This window comes from Manis pentadactyla, chromosome 7, assembly GCF_030020395.1.
Source record: "Manis pentadactyla isolate mManPen7 chromosome 7, mManPen7.hap1, whole genome shotgun sequence".
Taxonomy (NCBI): Eukaryota; Metazoa; Chordata; class Mammalia; order Pholidota; family Manidae; genus Manis; species Manis pentadactyla.
In genome coordinates this window covers 26771653-26797950 of record NC_080025.1, presented here as the reverse complement: position 1 = coordinate 26797950, position 26298 = coordinate 26771653, and the positions used below count along the sequence as shown (strand labels likewise).

Genomic DNA, 26298 nt, shown 5'->3' with positions numbered 1-26298 from the left:
GAAAGTTCTGATCATTCATATAATGACTACTGTGGTGTCCTTTTTGAACTCAACCAATTTGAATATCAAGATAATGGTGTGTGTGTGTGTGTGTGTGTGTGTGTGTGTGTGTGTGCGCGCACGCGTGTGTGTGCGTGTGTGTGCACGCATGTGTGTGTGAAGTCCTTTGGAAAGCAAGCATCACCCGCCCCCCCCACCCTCCCACACAATCGCCTTTCAGGTCCTGAAAATGTCACCGTCGGAGGGACAGTGAGGTGGGGACCAGATGAGCAGGAAGGGTCCACCTGGGGAGGGGAGAGGGAGGTGGGAGATGAGGTCTCCAGCCTTCCCGTGGACCCAGAAAGCCCCCCTCCATCTCTTGCCACCGTCCTGGCCGCATCTGCCCTTCCTGAGGACGGCGTAGCTGGGCCTCAGGTGCCGGGGGTCTTCTCCTGCCTGCCTGGGCATCACCCACCAGGGCAGCTTCGGGGCAGATCTCCAACCACCGCTCTCATCCCCACCCTCCCTTGCTGTCCAGCACTGGAGCGGCTCCCAGGCTTCCCCCTCCGGCCTTCCCAGGCCCTCTAATAGGAGCAAAGCTGGGAAATCCTCTGCCTCAGCCCCAGGCAGACAAGGGTTTGGGCTGAGAGGCTCATTAAAGCTTTTTAATAAGCAGTTAACTCAGGATGAGTCTTCTGGCTGGTCTGGAACTCCCCCATGCCAGCAGGGAGCCTGGTGGAGAAAGGCTGAGTGGGTGGCCAGAGTGGGTTCGGTCCGTAGCTTGGGGCCTCTTTCCTCCTCCCCTAAACACATACAGGTAAACAAACAGAGCTCTGAGGGCACAGAGGCAAGGGCTGAAGCTCTGACAGTTTTCTGTCCAGGCTGCAGACGGGCGGGGGCAGGCAAGGGCTCCCTCTCTCTGAGTTGGGGGCTTTTGAGGGCTGGAGTGCTCCCCATCTGGTGAGGTCCTCAGCTCACAGAGAGGGTGCCAGAGACCCCCAGAAAGGCAGCTCCTCCCACCTGCCCCCATGCCCGGGCTGCCTATTCCACCTGCCAGAGCCCTGACTCCACTCAGGCCCTTCTCCCTGCCACTCCTCTCGGGGTACTGGGCCACAGGCTTGAGTAGAGCTCTGGAGGGCGGAAATGGGGGAGGCGGGCTCAGCCGTGGGGTTCCACGGTGTGAAGGGGGGGCATCTCGACTTCATACCTGCTCAGCCCACCTGTGTACGGAGCCCTAAGTCAGATCCCACCCCAGGGGGCCCCGGGGCAGGTGAAACGGATTTGGGGCTCAGTGGGCTGACCACTCTCCTGAACCATTCCCTGGCTGTCCCCTATGATCTCCTGGAGCCGAAGGTGGGGCTGCCTCTCGTACACAGAGTATGATAATGGCTGTCCTGCTGATTCTGGACCCCCATACCCTCTGCACTTTCGACTCCTAACAGCATGTCCTTTTGTCTGTGTTCACCCTATTCCCTCAGGCTCTTGAGTAACAACAAGATCACTGGGCTCCGGAACGGATCCTTCTTGGGACTGTCCCTGCTGGAGAAGTTGTAAGTGGTGCAGTGTGGTGAGGCGTGGTGGGGCAGAGGGGGGCTGGTTGTGAGCGAGAGGTCTGTCTAGGGAGGATGAGGGGTTGGACCAAACCACCCCAAGCCTGCTGGCCAAGCAGGGCCCAGACCTGCTGGGACCCTGCCCAGGACTTGACCACCAGGAGGAGGATGGAGAAAGACTAGTGGTGTCACCAGCAATAGCAGAGAGAAGCAGGGAAACCCCCCTCGCTGGTTTAGACAGGGACTGGACTAAGGGAAGCTCACTAACGCCCTTTAATGAGCAATTAGCTATGAGGGCTGAGCCTCTTAGCTGGCCGCTGCCTCCCCAGCTGGGGGCTCAGCATAAAGCGCTAGGAGAGGAGTTAATGTCACTCAGGCCTCACCTCTTCCCCCAAAAACAAATCAACAAACAAAGGCCCAAGGGCCAGAGCCCTGGGCTGAGGTGGGGGAAGCAGCTGACATCCCAGTCTCCCCCCACCAGTGCTTTAGAGCTGCAGCTCAACCTTCAGGCTGCCCTGCAGGCCCAGGCAGGCTGCCGCTGGGCTCCTGACTGCGAGGCCCTGCGAGCCCAGAAAACACCCTTCCAGAGCTGGGGGCCTGACTCAGTCATGGGCAATCGCTCACCTCTGCCAGTTCCATCGGCTGGCATGCTCCTGGTTCCCGTCTGCGCCACGGAAGCGCTGGGCCTCCTGCCCCTCCTGGAGCCTGATACTCACTTCTCTGCCACCTCCAGCCCCCTCTCCCATCTCTGCTCCCATCCTCCTGGGCATTCCCAATCCTCCAACAGGGGCCCTGCCCCCTCTAGTGCCATTTTGCCTAAAAGTCATGAATCAGTGCAATGAGGGATGCAGAAGAATAAGGCAGAGGCCTGCTCGCAAAGAGCCAAAATGGTGAGTGTAGTGAACACCACAGATGGTGCCTTGGACACTAGAACTAAGTAGGCTGGGGTTTCCAGGAAGGCCAAAGGAGGGATCAGTGAAGGCTGAAAATTCAAGGGCAACAGAGATGCCGTATCTCCATGACATCAAGTATTGATCTTTCACCATGACAATCTTATATGGTCTTCTCTATAACCCGCATTCCACAAGGCAAGGGAAACCTGTTTCCTAAATCCCCCTGGGCTGTGAGGAAGGCCAGATGGCCCTGCTGGGTTAGTGGGAGTGGGAAGGGGCAAACCCATGTGTGGGGTGAAAGGGCAGAGCATATGGTCTGATCTGGGGCATGTAGGCACTAGGCAAGCATCGTGGGACACTGACCGTGCATGGTGTGTGCATACAGCAGCGTGCCTGGGTCCCTCTGACCATCTGGCTGCAGTTCACAGGGTGGTCCAGACAAGGAGGAAGGGCTGCCACCAGCTGCTATTTAAAACTCTCCTTGGGTACCAGCACATAAGGAGAGTTTGTATCTCCCACACGCAGTTAAACACATGGGAGCTCTAATTCCTACACTCAGCCCAGGCTTGGCCTGCAGGGCAGAGTGGCAGGAAACCAGGTGCCCATTCTGGGGATCTCTTGGAGGAAGACAAACCGCAGCTGCCTGCAGCTGTTTGCCCTGCCTTTCAGAGCCAGTCACTGCCCAGAGCTGGTCTCCCTTAGCACGAGGGCACTGCCCTTATTAGCCTCCACTGGCCTCATGGACATCTTCCCATCTTTTCCCCTTGCTTCATCAATCAAAGACACACTGGGTCTGCCTCTTTTTCCCCATCCCTCAGTCTCACAAGGGTAAATTTTCTGATGAAGATGAAAAGATGGCCCTTTCCTTCCCCCACCACCCCCATGCCAACATACTGACTCGGATGCCCCTCCCAGCACCATCAACTCTGGTCACTGCACAGCAGGTGTATTCAAAGCATGGGAAGCAGTTTGAGAAAAATGGGGGAATAATGCCTAAATGTTGAATTATGTGATATGGAGAAGCACTAGGATCCTGAGCTTGAGTGCCCACTCTGTTAGGCGTCACCCTAGTCATTCATTCTAGAGATATTTATTGAGCCCCCTCTGTGTGCCAAGCTCTGCTCTACATATTGGGAGGGAACGGAACAGACCAAGGGCCTGCCCGATGGAACTTACCTCCACCGATGGAACCCAGAAAATAGCAAATACACATGTATCAGGAGACATTAGGTGCTGCGAAGGAAAACAAGGCAGTGTAAGGAGGGTAGAGGGCAAGGGGGTGGGTGTGGGGAAAGTTGGGGTTCCTATGGCCAGGATCCTCACCTGACTCTAAATTGCCTGATGATGTAATTGGCTGCCTGCTAGGCTACTGCTTCCACACCCGCAGGCAATGAGCTACTACTGACTGAGTCACTATATAAAGAGCTTGGGCAGAGGCAGACAGAAGGAGGATTACAGACCTGCAGACTGGAAATTGTTGGACGCAGATGGTTCTCCTGATCGACCTACTGCCCGGAGAACAAGTCCAGTAATAAACCCTTTCACCCCAAGGATGTTCCATTGTCATTCCTCGGTCTCACTGAATCCATAGTGAACTTACACGGGGCTGAAACCCACTGGCAAGACAGGGGACTGCTACTCTATGTACTGGGATCAAGGAAGGCCTCGCTGACCCTGTGACTGAGCCTGAGACCTGGAGGGAGGAGTCTGGGGGGCAGGGAGAGCAGCAGTGGGGAAGGCCCATGGGTCCAGAGCATCCTCCGTGAATCTGAGGACTGGAAGGGCAACATAACTGAGAAGTGGTAGGAGACGAGGTCAGAGTGACGTAAGGCTGTGCACCCGGTCACCTCAGTTTCCTCATCTGTCGAAAGTGGAGGAGAGAGTGATTTGTAAGGCACTTTATGGATTTATGATTCTATGATCCTTAGCTGACTGCTTGTGAAATCCAGAAGTGCTGCAGGAGAAGGGAAGATCAAAGAGCCCCAGGATGCAGCAGGGCTTTGGAGAAGAGAGGAGGCTCTGGGCAGCGGGCTGTGTGCATCCTGCAGGTACAGCGCCTCCCGGGTAGAGAGGCTGCCCAGGGGCGGGAGGAGCCCAGGACCTGCCGCCTAGCTGATCCCACTTTATCAGTCAGTGTTCTCCAGAAAAATAGAACCAACAGGCTCTGTGTGCACATATCTTTATGTGAAGAGATTATTTCTCTTAAGAAATTTAAGGAAATGGCCCGTCTACAGGTGTGGAAGCAGTAGCCTAGCATTTACACGATCAAGTAGTTTAGGTTCAGGTGAGGATCTTGGCCATAGAAACTTCCATTTTCTGCACATAACTGCATCTACAAAATACCTTCCCAGCAACACCTGGATTAGAGTTTGATTAAGTTACAGGGTGGGGAAGCAGACACATAAAACTAATCATCCCCACTGCCATCCCACTATCTGGGGAAGGAGAGAGAGCCCGTGCCCTACTCCCAGAGATGCAAATTCATCCATTTGGAAGGGGCCTGGGAATTCTTTATAAGGTATGCAACCGATTCTCATGCTCATCCGGGGTCAGGAACCAGTGGACCAGATGACCCCTTAACTGTGGGCCTATTCATTACAGATGAGACGCCTAGGCCTGGAGAGCAGTTGGTGCCAGCAAACACTGGTCTCTCTGTCCTGTGAGGCTCAGACGTCCCAGCTTGGGCAGCTGAGTCCACGGCTGCTCAACATGAGCCTCCAGTCCCAGGGGAGGGTTGGGGCCTCCTCTGACAGCCGAGATGGTAGGTTCGGGCTGCTCCAGAAAGTGCTGAGCACCCCTCTGGTCCTAGGAATGAATGAATGTGTGTGTGGAGGACATGTGCATGGTCCCTGTTCAGCAGGGCATTGAGGCTGGGGACGGGACACAGCGTGCCAAGCAGGAGTGTGCCTGAGATGACCCCATGGGATGACCCACACTCCAGAGAGGCTTGGGTAGGGGTGATGACAGGGGAGCCAGGCAGGATGGACAGGAAAACCTGTGGACAGGTGGTTCATGGCCAAGCCAAGGTGGGTGCAGAGGCACCCAGAGGTTCCAGGCTCTGTCTCTGAGCCCTCCTCTCCCTGTCCTGCCACCCCTCAGCATAGACAAGACCATTTGTTTGCCCAGAGGAAAGAATTCTGCAATAAGTGGCAGGCGATAAAAGAGCACAGAACTCCACTCTGGAGTGAAACGAGGCCTGGAATTGAATCCTGCCCTTGTCCTTTACTTTCTGGGAACCTACCAGGCCTCAGTTTCTCACCTGGAAAATGGTGCAATGCCTGACTCCCTGACAGGTTGTCATGGGGATAAATGAGTTCATCTAGGAACAGAGCCTGGGACAGCGTGGGCTTTCAGTAAATGGCCCTTCCTGTTTGATTCTCCTCGGAAGAGTTGCAGATTGCAAGATTATATCGGCCAACCCTCACTGTGTGAGATGTATGCACAGCTCCCCCCTTGGACAGGCAGTCTTGGAGCTGAAACGTGCATGCGGAAAGTGCTCAAGGATGGTCATTCCTCTGGTCCCTGGCATCTCTGCCCAGATCCTGCACCACTCACATTCAACAGGGAGCCACCAGGAGACATGTTCCAGGGCTCCAAGTGTGCCCCAGCCAGCAAGACGCCCACAGACAGGGGACCAGGCTGGCCACAGGGCAGAGTCCCCCGAGGGGCCAAAGGAGAGAGACTGGGTGTGCATGCGAGCACCCGGGTCTGTGTGGACACATCCCCTCACCCCAGGGGCTAGTGGGCCTGGGGAAAAGGCCTGGGGAGGGGAGCCTGGTCAGCCCCAGGATGATTTGTCATTGCCTAATGAGATTAATGAGCCCCGGGGGCTGGTATGCAGCGGTGCTGGGGCACTCATTAGAAGCAGATGCTCATGGGAACCTTGGAAAGTGGGGGCCCCAGTGCGGCTCACCCGCCAGGTGGTTTCCATTAATCTGTGGGCGGGGCCGAGGGTAAGGGCTCTGCCCCCCTCCCCATCCCCACAACGCTGGGGAGGAATGAGGCAGACAGGCGGCCTGCGGGCTCTGGCGCAGCAGACGCCTGGGAAAGAGGCCTCTGGGTTTGGGGACCGGGGACGGGCTTATTGTTGTTGCAGCCCCAGTGCCTGGCACAGTGTATGCACTCAATAAATACCTGCTGGTACTATCAGAGATAAGAGGGGCCCAGGGCCTGGAGGTGAGAGGGAGGCCAGGACCATCTTGGGTTGCCTTCCACCACCAGAACCTTACCCCCTCTCCCCCTAGACAACCTCTATACCTTCCACAGCCCACTGTAGCTGGCCCCTGCTTTCTAATGAACCCTGGAAGTCCTAGAGTGCCCAGGGAGAGCTGCTTTGCGGCCTCTGAACCTATAATTTGGTTTTCAAACCCACAAGCAGGGAGGTCTGTCAGGGCCAGTGGGAGCCCACGTTCAGCTGCCCCACCCTGCTCGAATGTGGCACAGCTCACACACGCACACACACATGCACAGTCTGTCATACAAACCCACACACTGTCAACAGCTTTAGTGAGATGGCATTCACATACCATGACGCTCACCCGTTTAAAGTGTGCGAAGCAATGGCCTTTAGTATATTGACACAGTTGTGCAGTCCCCACCATAATCTAATTTTAGAACAATTTCATCATCCCCCAAAGAAACCTTGAATCATTAGCCACTCCCAGTGCTCCACCCACTATTCCCCAGCCCCCAGCAACCACTAATCTTTCTGTCTCTATAGATTTGCCTATTCTGGACATTTCATAGAAATGGGATCATAACAATCTGTAATCTTTTGTAATTGGATTCTTTCACTTAGAATAATGTTTCCAAAGGTCCATCCATACATAGCATGTACCTGCCCTTCATTCCTTTTTCTGTCCTGGTAATATTCCCTTGTGGGAATATAGCACATTTTGTTTATTTACTATCAGTTGATAGATACTTAGGATGTTCCCACTTTTTGGCTTATGATGAGTAACATGGCCATGAACATTCCTGCACAGGTTTTTTTGTGTGGATGGATGTTCACTTCTCTTTGGATATACATACCTAGGGATGGAATTGCTGGGTCATATGGTCATTCTAACTCCCACACTGTTTCCCAAAGTGGCTGCACCATTTTACAGTCCTACCAATACGTTTAAGGGTTCCAGTTCCTCCACATCCTCATCAGTATTTGCTCTTGTCTGTCTGACTGAAGCCACCTTAGTGGGTTATAAAGTGGTATCTCACTGTGGTTTTGATTTGCATTTTCCTCATGACTGACGGTGTTGAGCATCTTTTCAGGCATTCATTGGTCATCTGTGTATCTTCCTGGAAGAAACGTCTGTTCAAATCCTTTACATATTTGTTCATCTGGGTTGTCTTTTTATTCTTGAGCTGTAAGGGTTTATATATTCTGGATAGAAGTCCCTTCTCAGATATATGATTTGCAAATATTTTCTCTCATCCCACAGGTTGTCTTTCACTTTCTTGATGGTGTCCTTGAAAACGTTTTGCGTTTTTATTAAGTCCAGCTTATCAGTTTTCTCTTTCATTGCTTGTGCTCACACACTCACTCTTACATACTCAGCTTCCTGAGCCTCTGCCTTCCCAGGAAGGGGACAGGGTGTGATTTGCTCCCGGGAACCCCCTCCTCCTGACTTCTGCCATGGGGGTCCTTCTCTGCCATATTGACATAGATACAGGGGGGTGCTTAGAGTCCAGGGAGCCCAGTCTGGGTTGGGCTGCAAAGTGGGGAGCAGAGGCTCCATCCATACACACTGCATCTTTCCCAGGGTCCAGGGCCAGGGCTCTGTGGAAGCGAGAGGGGCTGGGGGATTCTACTGCTGTAGAAACCTCTGTGAATCCTCGTGACCACACCTAAGAAATGAAGGGCTCAGATCAGACAGCCCAGAACTGGGTTTCCACAAACCTCTGGAGTCGCATGCACAATGCTGGGGGTAGGGCATCTTTCTGAGGCACGAGTCATAGCTGTCACTGGATTTTCAAAAGGAGGAGCTAAGCAAGATAGGTGCAGAAACACCAACCTATAGGAGCCTTGCAGGGTCTGGCAGCATGTTCTCCTGCCTCCAGGGAGGGTACAGACCCAGAGCTGCTTCCCCACCTTAGGGACCAGGACGCATCAGCGGCCTGCCGGCCAGGCCCCATCGAGCTGTCAGAGCTCAGCCCGGTGGGCAGCCTCTGGCCTGTGCCCTCAGGAAGGTCCCAGGACTGGTGAGTCTGGGCTAAGGGCACTCAAGGGCCTGGCTCAGTCACCCCTGAAGCCACTCCGTAGGCACGAGGCAAAGGGGAAAGAATGCCAGCGATTGGTGAGTGCTCCCCACTCAGAAGGCCCCGGCTCTGGGCTGCAGGAAATCCAGGGCAGGAAGGGGCTGGGGCCGAGCAGGCCTCCTTGCTCCCATCTGCAGAGCATCAGTGGGGCAGGCAGGGTGGGGGTGCTCAAGGGGGGCCTGGGAGGAAATGAGAATAAACACAAGTGAGCGGAGAGGGAAGGGCAGGGGGGCTGTGGCCTCAGCCCCTTGGCAGCCCATGAAGGGAAGTGACACAATGAGGAATGTGTTTCCCTCTGCCCGTCCCCCGCATGGGGGTGGGAGACAGAGCCCTGAGAATGGCCAGACCCCAACAGGGGCCACGGAGCACATGCTGGAACAGAACTGGAACGGGGGCCGTGAGGGCAGGAGTCTGGGCAGCAGAAGGGGGGTGTGGGCAGGAAGGGCAGCCCTGGGCAGGCGAGCATTTGTCCCCTCCACGTCCAGCCTCCTCCCAGCGTTTTGGGTATGTGCACACTCCCTGTGTGCACAGAGCTCTGGGGCACCTCCTAGCATGCCTGGGTACGGAAGCCACCTCTTCTCTAGAAAGCTGGTCCCTTCTGGTGGCTTTCCCTTCTTTCTCAAGAGGACTCAGGGTTATGAAGGCCAGCCACGTCCTTGGTATGAGAGGTCGCAGAGGTATGAGGACCTCTGGCTGCAGCAGGGTGCTTCACTTCTCTCTCTCTATCCCGGTGTTTATGTCCCCAACTACGACTGTCAATGCGAAAACAGGTCCCCTGGTGGGAGAGCACCTCCCATCCTGGACACCCATTTCCTCTCGCCCCAGCAGGGAGTTAGCCCAGTTAACCCCCTCCTGCCCATAATCCAGAGCAGCCCCTGGGCAGGCAGAGCCTAGAGCCCCCTGCCAAGGCCTTGGAAGGCAGGTAGATCCCAGATACACCTGTCAATCTCCTTCCTGCCAACAAGCCCTTTTGACAGGTTGCTTATCCAGCAATCCTCCACCATGGCCCTCTACCTCATAATCTCCAGGGGGAGCTGGTGTGGAAGCAGAGAGAAGGTTAGAACACAGGGGGCAAGCAGTGGGGTACAGCCCCCCAGGGCTATGGACAGGAGGCGGGTGAGCAGTGAGGCCTCCTGGTAAGTTGCTCTGTAAGGCTTAAGCCTGTTCTGCTTTGGTTCAGGAAGGATCCGGGTGGTCCTTGAGTAAACAGGTGAGTGGCCGGTTGCTTGTCTGGACACCTCCCCATGGCTGCACCCACCCGGAGAATGGCCGCTGGGGAGGAAGGCCAGGGCACAAGTACTCCCCTTGGTCCTCAGTGGTCCCAGAGGGCTGCCAGGGTCGGTGTTGGGCTGGGGCCAGCTGGGCTCCAGTGGGTCTCCAGTGGCAGGACTGTCCCTTCAGCCCTGTCCCAGCCACCGCCAGCCGCACTCTGGCTACATGGTTGAATTTGAGCTGCCAGGCCCTGGGACAGAATTTGCCCCTCTGGGTGGGTGGCCCTTGGCTCCATGGAGCCCTGGGGGGCACCACCACCTTCCATCCTGTCTGGGGCCTGCTGGAGCTCAGCCCAGAGGGAGGTGGTGCCTCCACGGGCCCCTTGGAGAGCCTGAGGGATGGCGGCAGAGTACCACAAGCAAGCCTGCAAATGAGGGGTGTGCCAGGGGATTCACAGCCCTGCCCTGGAGTGGGAGACCCGGGTCAGCATCCACGCGGTCACCAACCGGCTGCATGACCTGCTTCCTCACAAGGACAGAACAGCCATAAAAATACCTCCCAATGCCAGGCTGCAGAAGTTTGCCTTTGCATAGCAATTTACAAAAGGTTGCAACACCCATTTTCAAATGGCTGTCATAGCAGCCCCATGAGCTAGGCAGGGCAGCTTGGAGGAGCAACGTGGGGCTTCCTGGCTCCTAGTTCAGTGCTTGCCCCACTCTTTCCTCATCCGAGGCCCTTCCCATCCCACCCTGGCTTCTCCATCCTCCCTGACCAGCACCGCTGGTGTAGCCAAGCCTGAGGAGACCTGTGCGAGGGGCGGGTCCTTCCTCCCACCTCCCAACCAGCGCTGAGCCAAGTCCTGGTTTACAGGGAAATCTTGTTCCCAGCACTTCTGGTGACAAGGAGGCCTTCTACCTCCAGGGAGCCTGTGGCCCCAAGCGGCCCGGGTGTGAGGGTCCCTCTTGCCTCCCACAGGGACCTGAGGAACAATGCCATCAGCACCGTGCAGCCGGGTGCTTTTCTGGGCCTGGGCGAGCTGAAGCGCCTGTGAGTGGCATGTCCCCGCTCCCCAGCACTGGGGAGAGCCGCGATCCCACGAGCAGCCAGCCCTCCTGCTCAGCCATGCTGCCCCCTCCCACACAGCCTCTCTCTGGGGATAGATGAGGGCACATTGCCAGCTCAACCCCTTCCTTTTCATCCCGCTTCCCATGCATGCGTGTCCCTCACTGCCGATCAGTGTGCTGAGGCTGTGTGTCTCTCTAGAGATCTCTCCAACAACCGGATTGGCTGTCTCGCCCCTGAGACCTTCCAGGGCCTCCCCAGGCTTGTCCGGCTGTGAGTGGGGTGGGGAAGTGGGAAGGGAGGGCTCCCCCAGGGAGGGCTTGAGGGGGAGAAGGCCCACCCAACCTCACAGGCCCCTGCATTCTCCTTTCTTGCATCCCGCTCTGGCCCAGGGAAACCCTAAGATCCTGGCTCACTGTTCCCTGCCCCCTGCAGAAACATATCTGGAAACATCTTCTCCAGTCTGCAGCCGGGAGTCTTTGATGAGCTGCCAGCCCTGCAGGCTGTGTGAGTACCTTCTCCCAGCCCAAGGTCTCGGACCTCTCCTGCCTTCCTCTGCCCAGGGGCAGACACATAAGCATGGTAGCCACCACAGCCAGCCGTCTGAGCGGCTGTCACTCCGCCATACTTGCTCTGCCACACTGCCAGGCCGCTGGTGGTGCACACATACTGGTGTCCAGCCTCAGTCTTTCCCTGGGGCTCCGTCCCTGCCCTGTGAGCCCCCCACCCCCCCCCACCCCCGCTCTACTCCAAGGACCCTCTGCCCACTCTGCAGGGACCTGGGCACTGAGTTCCTGACGTGTGACTGCCGCCTGCGCTGGCTGTTGTCCTGGGCCCGGAACCGCTCCCTGCAGCTGTCCGAGCGTACGCTCTGTGCCTACCCCAGCGCCCTGCACGCCCAGGCCCTGGGTGGCCTCCAGGAGGCCCAGCTGCGCTGCGGTGAGCAAACCCGCGTCCTGCACCCGCTGAGGACCCCACCTGGCCTGGATTCCCTCCTGAGGGACCCTGCTGGCTCAAGGCTCTCTCTGCTTACGCGCCACTGGGTGGGGGGCATGTTCTCCGGGCAACCTTCCCCTCAGATCCCACCGGGGATGGTCCCGCATCGGCTTCTCAAAACTGGCTTTGGGGCAGCTGGTGCTTTATGTGTTCATGTCTCTCATCTCTTGGGGTGACAAGGGTGCTGTGGAAAGGAGCACTTGTATCTGTTTGTGCCAAACCTCTCCCCTCCTGTGCTCTTAGCTCTGGAGACCTTCTCCTGCCTCTGCTTCCCCCCGCCCCCCACGGGATGCTCATGCATCTGTTGTCTTCCCACAGAGGGGGCCCTGGAGCTGCACACGCACCACCTCATCCCCTCGCTCCGCCAAGTGGTGTTCCAGGGTGACCGGCTGCCCTTCCAGTGCTCCGCCAGCTACCTGGGCAACGACACCCGCATCCGCTGGTACCACGACCGGACGCCAGTGGAGGGCAACGAGCAGGCGGGCGTGCTCCTGGCCGAGAGCCTCATCCATGACTGCACCTTCATCACTAGGTAGAGGTTCTGCCCCCCCCCCCCCAGCTGCCCCTGCTCTGCCCACACCATCTCGCCACCCCCCGAAGGAGCTGTGCCCAGACATGTCCCTGGGCGTCTGTTCATGTGGGGCAGGGGGGCTTATGGAAATTCAGGACTAAAGCACAAATGGCCCGGATTAGGGGTAGAAATTAAATGCCTCATAGAAAAAAATTATATCTGACATTTCGTTAGTGCGGATGCGCTGTAGTAGCAGCTCTCGCCTGTGTTACTGGACTTAATCTCTCCAGTAGACTTGCAAGAGAGGCATTATCTCCATGACACAGATGGGGAAGTTGAAGCTCAGGAGGCAGTATCTCAAGGCCAGTCAGAATTAAGGCGTCTGTACTTGTATCCCTCACTCGCTCAAAGACCAGGAGCCTGCAGCTCACCCTGCCCGGCGTAGGGCAGGGCGCCTGGGGGGCCGGCGCGGAGCGAGGGGGCCGCCGGAGGGCACCTCAGCGAGCCGCGCTCCGCCCGCCCGCCCGCAGCGAGCTGACCCTGTCCCACATCGGCGTGTGGGCCTCCGGCGAATGGGAGTGCTCCGTGTCCACCGTGCAGGGCAACGCCAGCCAGAAGGTGGAGATCGTGGTGCTGGAGACCTCCGCCTCCTACTGCCCCGCCGAGCGCGTGGCCAACAACCGCGGGGACTTCAGGTGTGCTCTGCCCGCCGCCGCGGAGACCCCGCCCCCGTCCCCGGCCGCCCCGCCCCCGCCCCCGCCCCCCGCTTCTGCATCTGAGACCGCAGGGGGCCAGGGGCTCCACACACACTAAGATGGAGAAAACCACTTCGTTTTGTCACCCAGCTCCAAGTCCCTCCGTTATATTTAAAGAGAGACCTTATCTCTGTATGAAATCATTATCCTGAAGTGCTTTGAAAAACAAAAGGCTTTTTTTTTGCTTCCTTTTAATAGTCTACAAAGCTCTCCCACCGACAAATATCACATTTTAATATCGCGATGGCCTTCTCAGTTAGGCAGAGCAGGTATTCTTCCCACTGTACAGCTGAAAACACTGAGGACCAGAAAGGCTGTGACTGGAAGTCAGGACTCCACATGCCCATAGCACCAGTGGCAGCGCCATCCAGAGTTAGAAAGAAGGTGGAGCTGGGAACCCCTTGAAGGCCAGGCCAAGCCCCCTCCTCTGCATCTATTCCCCAGGTCCCAGGGGGTCTGGACGCAGTTCTCAGGGCAGGGGAGGGAGCCTTGCCCCAGGAGCCTGGGTCATGGGCAGTTCTCACCTCTGCCCCCAGGTGGCCTCGAACTCTGGCTGGCATCACGGCCTACCAGTCCTGCCTGCAGTACCCCTTCACCTCGGTGCCCCTGAGCGGGGGTGCCCCAGGCACCCGTGCCTCCCGCCGGTGTGACCGAGCTGGCCGCTGGGAGCCGGGGGACTACTCCCACTGTCTGTACACCAACGACATCACCCGGGTGCTCTACACCTTTGTGCTGGTGAGGCCAGGAAAGGAGAGGGGCAGGGGACATGCTGTGAGCTCTGGTCCCGAGGAATCGGGAGGGGAGAAGCCTGCTGGACCCCCAGGGCCTGGGGCTGCGCAGTGAGGGACTCTGCTCTTCTCCAGCTTTCCTTCTTCCAGGGCATCCGGGCCCGCCAAGGCCACACTAGGGAAGCATGGGCCATGCCAAGCGTCTTCAGCCGCCACACAGCAAGGGCAGCCTTAGGGGGGAACAAGGACAGTGTGAGGTCATCTCATTACCATTGGCCCAGAGGCACTAGAAGTGGGCAGCCTTGATTTACTATGAACTCATCCCCTATAGGCACCTCCTGTCTTGACTGGGCCCAGCTGGTGGGCTATGTGTGCCTGGGCAGAGGAGGGGGCCCCCTAGGGCCAGTTCTCTGGAGAAGGAGCAAGACTGGATGGTCCCCTTTCTTCCCCCAAAACCCCCAGATGCCCATCAATGCCTCCAACGCGCTGACCCTGGCCCACCAGCTGCGAGTGTACACAGCCGAGGCTGCCAGCTTCTCAGACATGATGGATGTAGTTTATGTGGCTCAGATGATCCAGAAATTTTTGGGTTATGTCGACCAGATCAAAGAGGTGAGATTCCACCAGGCCTCTGGGCCCCTGGAACCCCCCCCAATGTGCTCAAGCCTCTGCCCCCTACTCCTGCCCTTAGTGACTCCCCCATCCCCCCAGCTGGTGGAGGTGATGGTGGACATGGCCAGCAACCTCATGCTGGTGGACGAGCACCTGCTGTGGCTGGCCCAGCGTGAGGACAAGGCCTGCAGTGGCATTGTGGGGGCCCTGGAACGCATCGGGGGGGCTGCCCTCAGCCCCCATGCCCAGCACATCTCTGTGGTAATGTGGGTCAGCTAGGAGGGGGTCCTCGGGGGCCTGGCCCTGGGAGAGAACTTAGAGTCAAATGGGGTCAGTCCTCATCATGCAGGAGGGAAAAGCTTCTCGAGCGAGGCCCCAAATCCTCCAAGTACGCATCTGCCATGCACCCAGCTAGCAAGAGCACCGTGCAAGACAGCTTTTGGGGCACGTGGAATCCAGTTCCGGTCGTCAGGGTCAGTGCAAAGGGGAGGGAGGCCAGTGGTACTGAGAAGTTATGCAAGCCTTCATGGTGGGACCCAGGTCGCAGGGCTAGCCTGATGGAAACAGACAGGAGCGGGTAAGAGGGGTGGAAGGAGCAGGAGGAAGGCTTGTCGGCAGCACTGTGATGGGACGAGGATACAGACATTTCTATTCTCTGAGAGGAGGGTGGCATTTCCAGTGGTGGGTTGTAAGCAGTGACCAACTAGGGCAACTAACAGCATCTTCCAGGGGCCAGATGTGCTAGGCACTCGGGGAGCTATAAGGAGGTGGGACATGGACTGCTCTCCAGCTTAGCTGGGGCAGCAGAACTGGTTTGGGTTAAGAGGTGAGCAAGAACAAGGTACAGGTGGGTGGGAGGAAGGGCCTTAGCAGGCAGAAGTGCTGTGCCCAGGGTTGGGACACTCCGTGGTGGGCATGGCCCTGCCAGGCCTTGAGAAGACAGTGAGGGGACAGATCGGCAGAGCGGGACTGTGCCAAGAGAGGGCCGCCATATGTCAGGTTAGCGGGTGACAAGTTCCCTGTCCCTAGAACTCAAGGAATGTGGCATTGGAGGCCTACCTCATCAAGCCGCACAGCTACGTGGGGCTGACCTGCACAGCCTTCCAGAGGAGGGAGGCAGGCGCGCTGGGCGCTCGGCCCGGCGGTCCCGGCCAGAATCCCCCGCCTGAGCCTGAGCTCCTGGCAGATCAGCAGCTCCGCTTCCGCTGCACGACTGGGAGGCCCAGCATCTCCCTGTCAGCCTTCCACATCAAGGTGGGCACCGGGGCAGGAGGACGCTGATAGAGGGTACCCCGGTGCACGTGCCTGGTGGGGGCGGATTGTGTGAGACAGGCAGAGCCCAGAGAAGGGGAGGGGGGGCGAGGGGAGGCGGCCGGAAGACAGTCCTAGGGGACCCCCGGGGTCTCTGAGGAACTCCTCTGTCCCCCCAGAACAGCGTGGCCCTGGCCTCCATCCAGCTGCCACCCAGCCTGTTCTCGTCCCTTCCGGCTGCCCTGGCTCCCCCAGCACCCCCAGACTGCACTCTGCAGCTGCTCGTCTTCCGCAACGGCCGCCTCTTCCGCAGCCACGGCAACACCTCCCGCCCCGGAGTACCGGGGCCGGGCAAGAGGCGCGGCGTGGCCACCCCCGTCATCTTTGCAGGAACCAGTAAGGGGCTGAACTCCCGTCTGCGCGCGGGATCCCGTCCTCGCCCACAGCGCCCCCTAACGCCCCGGTGGAGGTGACAGGATAGGGGCTCCTCATCATTTCCAAGGAGCATGGGGGACAGACACATCCTGTAAAGGAACGGATTGGAGTGGCAAAGGCTCCGGAAGGCATTGGAATTTACATCCCAGATTTGTCAGATTTCAAAAGAACTATAAGCATAAATCCTCGACCTACCTTGGCCTCCCTCCCTCAGTCCCACCTTCCTCACCTGGCCAACTTTCCCTCCCTGGGGTGCCCTCCTGAATCCTCTCCACCTGGGCTTTTGCTTCCTCACCATGACCTACCTTCTCGTCCCTGATGCCAGCCCCGGAGTCCTCTCCTTCTGGGCATGCTATGGCCACTCATATGGCACTTAGAGCAGACCACCTCCTAGCACTTTTACATGGATACATCCCTGTGTCTCCCTGTTTAGCCCGACAACCTGGAGGGCACAGCCCGTGCCTGGCAGCTCACTGTATCCCCCAAGCCCAGCGCACGCCCTACCCAGGGTCCAATGCAAGCTTTGCCTGTTGCTCTTTTGCTGACACTTAGTTCCAGAGACAGCCTTGTGTGGATTTTCCTCTCCCCTGTAGGTGGCTGTGGCGTGGGAAACCTGACGGAGCCAGTGGCCGTTTCTCTGCGGCACTGGGCGGAGGGGGCAGAACCTGTGGCAGCTTGGTGGAGTCAGGAGGGTCCAGGGGGACCTGGGGGCTGGAGCTCTGAGGGCTGCCAGCTGCGCTCCAGCCAACCCAATGTCAGCTCCCTGCACTGCCAGCACTTGGGCAATGTGGCCGTGCTCATGGTGAGTGTAGTGGGGCCAGGGGTAGGATGACGGGGACAAGGAATGTGCACTAGGAAGGGGTTGGTACTCTGATCACCTGGGGCCACAGAGAAATACAGACATGACAGCAGCCTGGTCGGGCCTCCTGGCTGCCAGGACTCATGGAGAAATGTCCCCCCACACTTTTGGAGGTCCTACTTCCATTTCCAAATGGAGAAAGATGAAACTGGGACCATCCAGCCACATCTTCACATCCAGGCTCCCTGAGGCCCAGATTGTTAAAGTGGAAAAAAGTCTGGGACTGTCTCTCCTTTCTGGTCCCCCTCCTCTCCACGTTTTACACCTCCCTTTCTCAGATCCTGAGCAGGCATGTGGCTGTATTCCAGACAGAACCTTCCCCTTCTTTCCTCATCTCTGGTTTTCAGGCCCCAGGATACCAAGATGGGGGTTGGGGGGAAGGCAGGCAGTAGATTATCACACTACCTAAGACCCACTTCCTAAGAGTATATGTCGGGGCACCTATCTCTTTGCCCACCTGGGTAGACTTAAGGCCAAAGCTGAGGACTAAAGCTGACCAGGGCTGGGGGACCGGCCAGGACTCCATGGGGTGGCTTCGGCTGGCTTCCTGATATGTGCTTTCTCTTCCTGCTCTTTCCAGGAGCTGAGTGCCTTCCCCAGGGAGGTGGGCGGCTCTGGGGCGGGGCTGCACCCCGTCGTGTACCCCTGCACGGCCCTGCTGCTGCTCTGCCTCTTCTCCACCATCATCACCTACATCCTCAACCACAGGTGGGCACTCCTGCAGGAAGGGGACTGTGGTGGGAAGGCCGGGGGTCTCTACTGGCAAGTGTTCCTTTCCCAGGTGGGTCCATGTGACTTCCCCAGTCTCTTGCCTGGCCTTCTATATAAGGGTTCTGGGGTTGGAAGATACATTCTGGGGGTTGAGTCCTTCCTGCCCTGGGGCCTCTATCACATGTACACACACACATGCACACGAACACCTGTCTTCCCCCTTCAGCTTTTCCAATGGCCTTGAGACCCCGTGGGCCCACCCTTGGTTTGGGTGGCTCATTCATTAAAGACTGTTTCTGGGGCAGCTCCATCCGTGTGTCCCGGAAGGGCTGGCACATGCTGCTGAACCTGTGCTTCCACATGGCCATGACCTCTGCCGTCTTTGCAGGAGGCATCACACTCACCAACTACCAGACAGTCTGCCAGGCAGTAAGCAGGAGAAAGGACCAGGGTGGGGGGCTCCAAGATCAGTGGTGGCAGCATAGAGTAGGCAGATGCAGTGGGGGGAAGGGGCTTGTGCATATAGGGAGAGGAGAGCATGAGAGTAGGGGGTCGTAAGAAGCAGAGAAACTAGGAAATGGGCATCCAAAAAGGAGAGTAGGGAGACCGGGAATGGAGGAGAGGTCCGGGACAAGCCGGATAGCAACAACAGGGTCATGGAGCATCCCGGAGTGGCAGTAGAGAGGTTAACAGCAGGGACAGCCTTGGGGAGGATCTGGGTGGAGCTGGGGCTGGGAACAGAGGTGAGTGGGAGAACTCTGGAGACCGAGGCCCTGGGGTGGCTCAGCCTCCTCCATCACCCGCAGGTGGGCATCACTCTGCACTACTCATCACTGTCCACGCTGCTCTGGATGGGCGTGAAGGCCCGCGTCCTCCACAAGGAGCTCACCTGCAGGGCGCCCCCTCCTCAGGAAGGGGACTCTGCCCCCCCTGCTCCACGTCCCATGCTCCGGTACATGCTTCCAACGGTCAGCTTTGCAGTGGGGAGGCCTCAGAGGGGGGCATAGGACACCAATATCTGTTTTCCTGGCATGGGTACGGGGTGGGTCCGAGATCCTGGGAGACCATGCCCCAAAGACAGAAGAGGCAAGGCTCTAGGTGGCAACGGGTTGCCCAGAGTTATGGAGTGGGTATATCCTTAGGGCTTTTCAGGCATGACCAGGCCAGGGAAGGAAGTGACTCCAAAGGGCACTAGCAGGGATCCTGGAACCTGTGTGGCACCCTGACTTCTGCACTATTTAAGGGGAGGGAGAGCAGTTCTGACCTCTGTCCCTTAGAACAGTCTTGGCCAAGTGCCCTAGGGACCTACCAAGCCTGCCCTGTAGGGGCCTTGCATACCTAGCAAAAAAAAAAAAAATTCTGACAGCATTTAAAGAGGAAAGATTAGGAAAAACCCTGAGCCGAGGGTTCTGAGCCCCTTCTGTCTTGTTCCCTGTCTCTCTGACCCCACACCTCATGCCTCCCCAGGTTCTATTTGATCGCCGGAGGGATCCCACTCATTATCTGTGGTATCACAGCTGCAGTCAACATCCACAACTACCAGGACCACAGCCCCTAGTGAGCACCACTGCCTGCTTGCCAGCCTGCCCCGGCCCACTCAGCCCACACGATGTCTTCCTCACGGGCAGGGGCACCTGCCAGGCCCACCCAGCCGGTGACTGTGGCCCAGCCCAAACCCATGCATGCTGCCCAAACCAGTCTCTGCCTCTCCACTCCCCAGACCCTCTCTCCCCAGTCACCTGCCTAGGGGCCTCCTCGGGCCTGCTCCATCTCACCCCCTGCCTGCATCTCCCCTCAGCTGCTGGCTGGTGTGGCGTCCAAGCTTAGGAGCCTTCTACATCCCAGTGGCTTTGATTCTGCTGATCACCTGGATCTATTTCCTGTGTGCGGGGCTGCACTTAAGGGGTCCTCTGGCACAGAGCCCAAAGGGGGACACCAGCAGGGTCTCCCTGGAGCCAGGGGAGGAGCTGAGGGGCTCCACCCGGCTCAGGAGCAGCGGCCTGAATGACTCAGGGTCCCTTCTGGCTACTGGGAGTGCGGGCGTGCTGGCGCCCGCGCCCCCAGAGGATGGTGATGGACTCTATTCTCCGGGAGTCCAGCTGGGGGCGCTGGTGACCACGCATTTCTTGTACCTAGTCATGTGGGCCTGTGGGGCTCTGGCTGTGTCACAGCGCTGGCTGCCCCGGGTGGTGTGCAGCTGTCTGTACGGAGTGGCGGCCTCGGCCCTGGGCCTCTTCGTCTTCGCCCATCACTGTGCAAGGCGCAGGGATGTGAGAGCCTCCTGGCGCGCCTGCTGCCCCCCTGCCTCGACCTCCCACACCTCGTCCCGGGCCGTTCCTGCCGCCGCAGAGGACGGTTCCCCAGTGTTCGGAGAGGGGCCCCCCTCCCTCAAGTCCTCCCCGAGCGGCAGCAGCGGCCACGCGCCGCCCCTGGGCCCCTGCAAGCTCACCAACCTGCAGCTGGCCCAGAGTCAGGGGTGCGAGGCGGCAGGGGCGGCCCGCGGAGAAGGGGAGCCCGAGCCCACGGGCTGCAGGGGGAGCCTGGCTCCTCGCAACTCCAATAACTTGCACCACGGGCGCCGAGCGCACAAGAGCCGGGCCAAGGGGCACCGCGCTGGGGAGGCCGGCGGCAAGAACCGGCTCAAGGCGCTGCGCGGGGGCGCGGCTGCAGGGGCGCACGAGCTGCTGTCCAGTGAGAGCGGCAGCCTGCACAACAGCCCGTCTGACAGCTACGCGGGCAGCAGCCGCAACAGCCCGGGCGCCGGCCTCCAGCTCGAGGGCGAACCCATGCTCACGCCGTCGGAAGGCAGCGACACCAGCGCGGCGCCGCCCCCCGAGGCCGGCCGGCCGGGCCAGCGCCGCTGCGCCAGCCGCGACAACCTCAAGGGCGGCGGTGGCGGCGCGCTGGAGAGGGAGAGCAAGCGCCGCTCGTACCCGCTCAACACCGCCAGCCTGAACGGCGCCCCCAAGGGCGGCAAGTACGACGACCTCACCAGCACTATGGGCGCCGAGGCTGCCGGGGGCAGTTGCATGAAGACCGGCCTCTGGAAGAGCGAGACCACCGTCTAGGGCGGGGTGGGCGATGCTTTAGGACAGGCTGGCCACACGGGCTTGTTACCCAGCTGCTCTGGAGCCTTCAAAGACGTCTATCGGTACGTCAACAGGTTTGAGGTAGGGTTGCCCGGGGCTGCACCTGGGCTGGCCGGCTTTAGGCCTGGAGGCTGGGAAAAGGAGAGGCCGAGGCCTGCCACTGCCAAGAGGGTCATCCCTCTAGGAGAGTGACAGACAATCCCAGGACCACAGGCATGATGCATTTCCACCCCAGCCCAGGCTAGCTTTGGCAGTCAAATCAGAGCTGTCCGGGATAGGGGGGGAGGTCGTCTTCTGAGTGACAAGTGGATGGGCATAGCCCAGACCAGGTGGGCTCCTGGTACTCGCCATTCTGTCCTCACTGCCTCCCTGGTCATCAGCCTTATCAAGAAAAACAGATGACCGGTTTTCTCTCCTCACTGCCCTCTGAAGTCAGCCATCTGTGCCCAGATCCTAGAACCCCTCTCCTGCCCAGTTTTGGGCTAACTAGGGGCCAGAGTAGCAGATAAGTCAGGTGACCAGGACCGGTGGGTAGTAAGGTGCTGCTTTTCAGATGAACTATGCAAGAGAAGGTGGGGCAGTGTGAAAGGCAGCTTTGGAGATCAACTAGTTCCATGGGAGGGGGACTGGTGGAAAGGGTGCACAATTAGGGACACCATTCCCGCAGGAGTGGTACCCAAACCATACAGCACGGTTTGGAGGTGGCACATCAGGACAAGGACAAGGCCCTAAACCTGAGAAGCTGGCTCTGTGAGAAGCTGGCTCCGTGGATGATCCGAGGGAAGCAGAGAGTAGCGCTTAGATACAGGCTGAAGCTAGTCATACCTTAAACCTAGTCCTACAAACAATGCTCTGAAGAGGGGCTCCCCTACAAGGCTCCAGGTGGTGGTGGTGACTTACTGTTGACTTTTAAAACCCACATCCCATCTCTGCTTCCAACACCAAGGGATTGAGGAAGAACACTTCCCTGCCTCCAAGAGGCCATATAGAAGAGCCATTCCAGTTGTATTAGGGGGAAATTGCCCAAACATCAAACCAGCCTCCTGCCTCGCAGAAGCCCAAGCTAAATATCCTTGAGGCAGTGGGTGGAGATCCTGCAGCTCACTTGGGGCCTGTGCCTTCCCTACCTAAAATACCAGCACTACTTTCCCCAACCTAATAAGCAACCACCAGCCTTTAACTACAGGTCCCAATGAAAGCAGAACCTCAGCCGTGTGGAGAGCAATAGGAAAATGAGGCCTGGCCCAGGGCCCCTCCCAGCCTCAACACCACCCCAGCCTGATCGAAAAGGCGAAGGAAGACACGGGAGGGGAGAAAACCTACACACCTTGGGATAGATCCTGTTATTTATGCTTGCTGCAGACAATATTAGACAGAAAAAAAAAGCTTTGTATTATTATTCCACATATGCTGGCTGCTGTTTACATACCCTGCCAATGCCTTAGCACTGGAGAGCTTTTGCAATACGCTGGGGAGAGGGGAGGGAGGGATGAAAAGTGCCAAAGAAAACATGTTCTTAAAAGCTCGGATTTTATACAATAGAATGATTTCTAGCAGATGCCTCTTGTTTTAATATATTAAAATTTTGCAAACCCCTTTGAGCTGTAGTCCACGCATGGTCCTTTTGTTATGAAGCAGAGGATCTCAGGACACCACATGTGTGAACCCACCAACCCATGACGGCACAGGCTGCACTGCCCAGGTCCTTCCGAGGGCGGCACACTAGCAGGAGGAGACAAACCCGGAGGTGGAGAGTGCCTGCCATTCTCCCCATAGCCTAAGAGGAAAGCCATCCCACAGCAGTTGAACATAGCCAACTTCCTCTCTGGCACCAAAGGGAGGGATTCTCTACAACCCACTCACCCCTGCATTCCTCCTGACATCTACTTTGGCACCTGGGGTCCATCTAACTGCACAGCCCCTCGGATCTTCTAAACAAGAACACCACCCAAGGACTCACATACACTGGTTTCTCTGGGTATGACAGGCCTCTTACCAAGCTGCTGTCAGAGTGGGGTGAGGTACTCCCCCAGGTGTGCATCAGGGAGGGTTAGGCACACTCGTGGCAGCCTGTCTAGCAGCTTGGGCTTTTTGAAAAGCCCTAATTTCCTGCGGGGTACGCAAATACTGCTCTATTTCACTATCGGAAATGTTCTCATCTCCAGTGACTGTGGAGACAGGGTGTGTGTGACACATCTGCTTTGGGGGCTTCAACATGCAGGGTGGGAGGAGCAGAGCAGGGCTGGCTGGTCGCTTCCCCGCAGGCAAACCTAAGGAACTACTCTCCACCTTCTCTTCTCCCCGTCCCTGCCCCTGATCCCGTCCCTGCCCCTGAAGCTCCTTCTGGGCCTCCAGCTCCGCCGGTCCATCCCGAAAGGCCTTGCGAACCAACATGTGGCGGTGCTGCACGAGGTCACCGATGTGCTTCACCACAGACCGTTTGTCAAGTCTCAGAACCTGCAACCAGGCCAGCTGCTCAGCCATCCGCAGCAGCACAGCCAGCAGCTCCTGCAGGCGGGAGGAAGCGGGGTAGGGCAGGTCCACGTTGGCCAATTTACAAAATCGGGCCAGGGAACACTTCAACCGATCTGAAGGCTGCAGTGACTGCCAAGCCAGGAAAGCGGCTGCAGTGATGACAGGCAAAGGGTGCCGCCCAGTCACCAGCCACGTCTCATCAGCCAGCTCCACCAACTTCAATGTTCGTGACAGCATCTTCTCTTTGTCTTCCACGAATTTGGCCGGCAGAGATGGGGTGACTTGGAACAGTTTGAAGCTGAAATAACCAAAGTGAGGGTCTGTACTCAATGCCACTCAAGACATGCAAGCTATTCCACCCCCTTGGGAACACTCGAGCCTGCTGGGCCCCAAGTTTATACAGCTACTGGGAAAAGACAAGGTGAGATTTCTGCCTAAAGGGCAGGAGAAAGCAGAAGGGAGCTAAGATTTGTTGAGCCCTGCCTCCCGCCAGCCATTATTCTGAGGGCTTTACCAATGTTCCCCTTTCATCTACTCCACACCTTGTTACATGCATTTATAGTTGAAAAACTTGTCCGCAGTCACCCAGTTAGGAAGTAACCACGCTTGAGACCCCAGACAATTTGATGCCCATAGCCTCTGCTTTTGACATTTGTCAGAAGCAATAAAAGGACACATCTACCTAAAAACAACAAAGGAGGAGCCTCTAACCTGTGCTGTCACTCACTGGTACCACCCCCCCAGCTCCGCCTGCAGAAGATCCCGCTGGGCAGGGCTGCGGCACACAGCCATGCAGGCTGCGCATAGGGCAGTGGCCAGCTGAACAGCCCTGTGCCAAGGCTGACTCCTACCTTCCCTACACCACCAGGCTGCAGGGAGGGCAGAGGCATTGGAAAACGATAGCACTCTGGAGATGTAAAATGGGATCAACTTTATGAGAACTAGGCACAGCGGAGGGAAAACTGATTTTTCTCCCAAGTCCTTTCAGGGGGGCTTTGGTCAAAGAGACAGCCAAAGGTCAAAGGACTCAGGTCTAAGGGTCCAGCCCATGCCCACATCTCCCACTAGGCAGGTACCTGCTACAGTACGTCTTCACCAGGTCTGCCAGGCACAGTGATGGCACATCCAGTCCCAGGAGCTTCACAATCTGCATGTAGGTGCCAGAAAACACATCCAAATCTGCGTAGAGCATTGTGCAGATGGTTCCCATGGTCAGGGGCCAGTTATGCTGCCGGCAGGTGATTAAGACACAGCAACCGACCAAAACCTCCTTCTTCTGCAGCCTGGCAGCACGGATGCCAGAGTGCCGGTATGCCTGTTGGTAGTAGGCGACTGCTGTGTCCTCGAATGTGGACGGTAACTGTAGAATGCGACAGATGTCTCTCACTCTGCGGAGACCTGGGAAAAACCCCACTAAGAGTTAGAGGGGTCAAACGAACTACAGTATGGCTCCTGGCAGTTTCTGCTAAACCTACCTGATACCAGATGCACAAATAATGTACCCTTCTATAATGACAAGAGTGACACTGGTGAGTCATTCTGTAGGCACAAATAAATTTCTGGAAAGAAGTCACATGTCAGCCCACTGTTTCTTGGAGGCTAGTCTGATTAAGGGCCAAGTCCAAGTTTGATCTGGGGCTCCTGCAGTCGATCAAACACACCCTGAGCAAACCCAACCTTAGACTGGGTTGTTTCCTCTCTTAGAACCATCTCCACCCTTTACTCTTAATTACCATCCACTTTTACCCTACCTTACATGGTAAAGTTTGAAAACAGCAAAAGCAAGAAGATGGGCTGCATCATCAGAATATTCCTTAAAGCCATTATATCATAAAAGGTTGATTCTCACCTCGTTGCTGGCTGCGACTAACTTGTTCATTTTCTCCTGTGCTTCGGGAATATGTTACTTCTGTAAGATAATGGACAAGAAATAACTTTTTAGCCTTTATTCACCAGACCCCTGCCCTCCCACCACAGAAACCAGGAATACAATTCAAATCATTAGGCATCAGCTCCCTATTTACAGGAGGTGCCTCATATTTGTACACTAAAGGTCCATCAGGTTTTCCAAATACACACACGATTCAGGAAGACCAGGATTGCACTAAAGTTGCTACAAGGGTTCCAAATTTTCAGCTGTTCCCCTGTAAACCCAACCCATGCAATTTTCCTGGTTGCAGATGGTGGTGGCTGCACTGGTCAGGGACTTGGAAAGCAAAGAAACAAAGATGTTTTTGCCAATTAGTGCTAAAAACGACTTCGGGATAACACCACCTGCTTGCATTCATAAAGAATCGATTTACAATCCTTCCATCATGCCCAGACTAGGTACACAGAATGGAACTTGGTTTCTCTCTTGATTTCATTTCTTCAAGGTTTATTATGCCTACTACACATGCCAGATACGATACCGCGTGCTAGGAAAACAGATGAATGGCAGTCCCTGACCTCCTGCAGGTCACCCGTCCACTTTCGGTCTTTTTCTCCTGTTTTTATGTGTTGCACTTGACCAGGAGAGGGCGGGAGATGAGAGGAATCTGACGTCAATCCCTCCCCCGCCCTAGGCTGTACCCAAACCCTGGAAAGGCTGCCGCAGGTACCTCGGAGGTTGCCCTCGTCGCTGTAGGTGGTAGTAAGGACGCCCTCGGTGACTACGCAGCCGCAGTCGGAACACACCAGCTGGCTCTGTGAATAGTGCGAGTCTTCCACGAGCTCAGTAGAGCCGCAATCGGGGCAGCGGCCTCCGCCCGGCATCCCCCAATCCTCACAGCCCCCGCGGGATTTTCCCGCTACCCACCCCAGCAGCCGCGGCAGTCACCGTGCGGAAGTCGTAAATAGTAGCGGAGCCTTCTAAGTTCTGCACCCCTCTCTTCCGCCTGCGCGACCACTGTATGGGCTTCCCTCAGCCGCGGGGCGGAGCCCCAC

The 26298-nt window shown here is 57.3% G+C and overlaps 2 protein-coding genes across 5 annotated transcripts in view; one reads left to right on the top strand and one right to left on the bottom strand.

Annotated features, from left to right (window-relative positions):
• Positions 1 to 22497, top strand: part of ADGRA2 (adhesion G protein-coupled receptor A2) — a 33116-nt gene extending 10619 nt beyond the window's left edge. Inside the window, exons 2-19 of one of the 4 annotated variants that reach the window (XM_036899171.2) lie at positions 1458 to 1529; positions 10865 to 10936; positions 11153 to 11224; positions 11387 to 11458; positions 11727 to 11890; positions 12266 to 12479; positions 12989 to 13153; positions 13750 to 13948; positions 14404 to 14553; positions 14653 to 14814; positions 15583 to 15807; positions 15984 to 16200; positions 16833 to 17041; positions 17679 to 17806; positions 18115 to 18238; positions 18616 to 18761; positions 19277 to 19366; positions 19608 to 22497. In XM_036899171.2, the coding sequence (XP_036755066.2) occupies positions 1458 to 1529; positions 10865 to 10936; positions 11153 to 11224; positions 11387 to 11458; positions 11727 to 11890; positions 12266 to 12479; positions 12989 to 13153; positions 13750 to 13948; positions 14404 to 14553; positions 14653 to 14814; positions 15583 to 15807; positions 15984 to 16200; positions 16833 to 17041; positions 17679 to 17806; positions 18115 to 18238; positions 18616 to 18761; positions 19277 to 19366; positions 19608 to 20877 (3751 nt within the window). In that variant the 3' untranslated portion in view covers positions 20878 to 22497. Of the gene's footprint in view, positions 1 to 1457; positions 1530 to 2339; positions 2420 to 10864; positions 10937 to 11152; positions 11225 to 11386; positions 11459 to 11726; positions 11891 to 12265; positions 12480 to 12988; positions 13154 to 13749; positions 13949 to 14403; positions 14554 to 14652; positions 14815 to 15582; positions 15808 to 15983; positions 16201 to 16832; positions 17042 to 17678; positions 17807 to 18114; positions 18239 to 18615; positions 18762 to 19276; positions 19367 to 19607 lie in introns of those variants that run through there. The other 3 variants (XM_057504992.1, XM_036899173.2, XM_036899172.2) reach the window with 3 other exon arrangements.
• Positions 22408 to 26274, bottom strand: BRF2 (BRF2 RNA polymerase III transcription initiation factor subunit). Its single transcript, XM_036899174.2, has 4 exons — positions 25974 to 26274; positions 25223 to 25282; positions 24450 to 24771; positions 22408 to 23671 (listed from the first exon to the last, which is right to left on the bottom strand). Exons 1-4 carry the CDS (start codon positions 26125 to 26127, stop codon positions 22939 to 22941), a joined length of 1269 nt encoding a protein of 422 aa, XP_036755069.2. The 5' UTR covers positions 26128 to 26274; the 3' UTR covers positions 22408 to 22938.
• Positions 26275 to 26298: the final 24 nt, after the last annotated feature.

Coding starts and splice junctions, on each gene's coding strand:
- BRF2 (XM_036899174.2), bottom strand. CDS start 26,127: ATGCCGGGCGGAGGCCGCTGCCCCGATTGCGGCTCTACTGAGCTCGTG. Junction 25,283..25,973: donor CGACGAGGGCAACCTCCGAG/GTACCTGCGGCA, acceptor ATTATCTTACAG/AAGTAACATATTCCCGAAGC. Junction 24,772..25,222: donor TAGTCGCAGCCAGCAACGAG/GTGAGAATCAAC, acceptor GGTTTTTCCCAG/GTCTCCGCAGAGTGAGAGAC.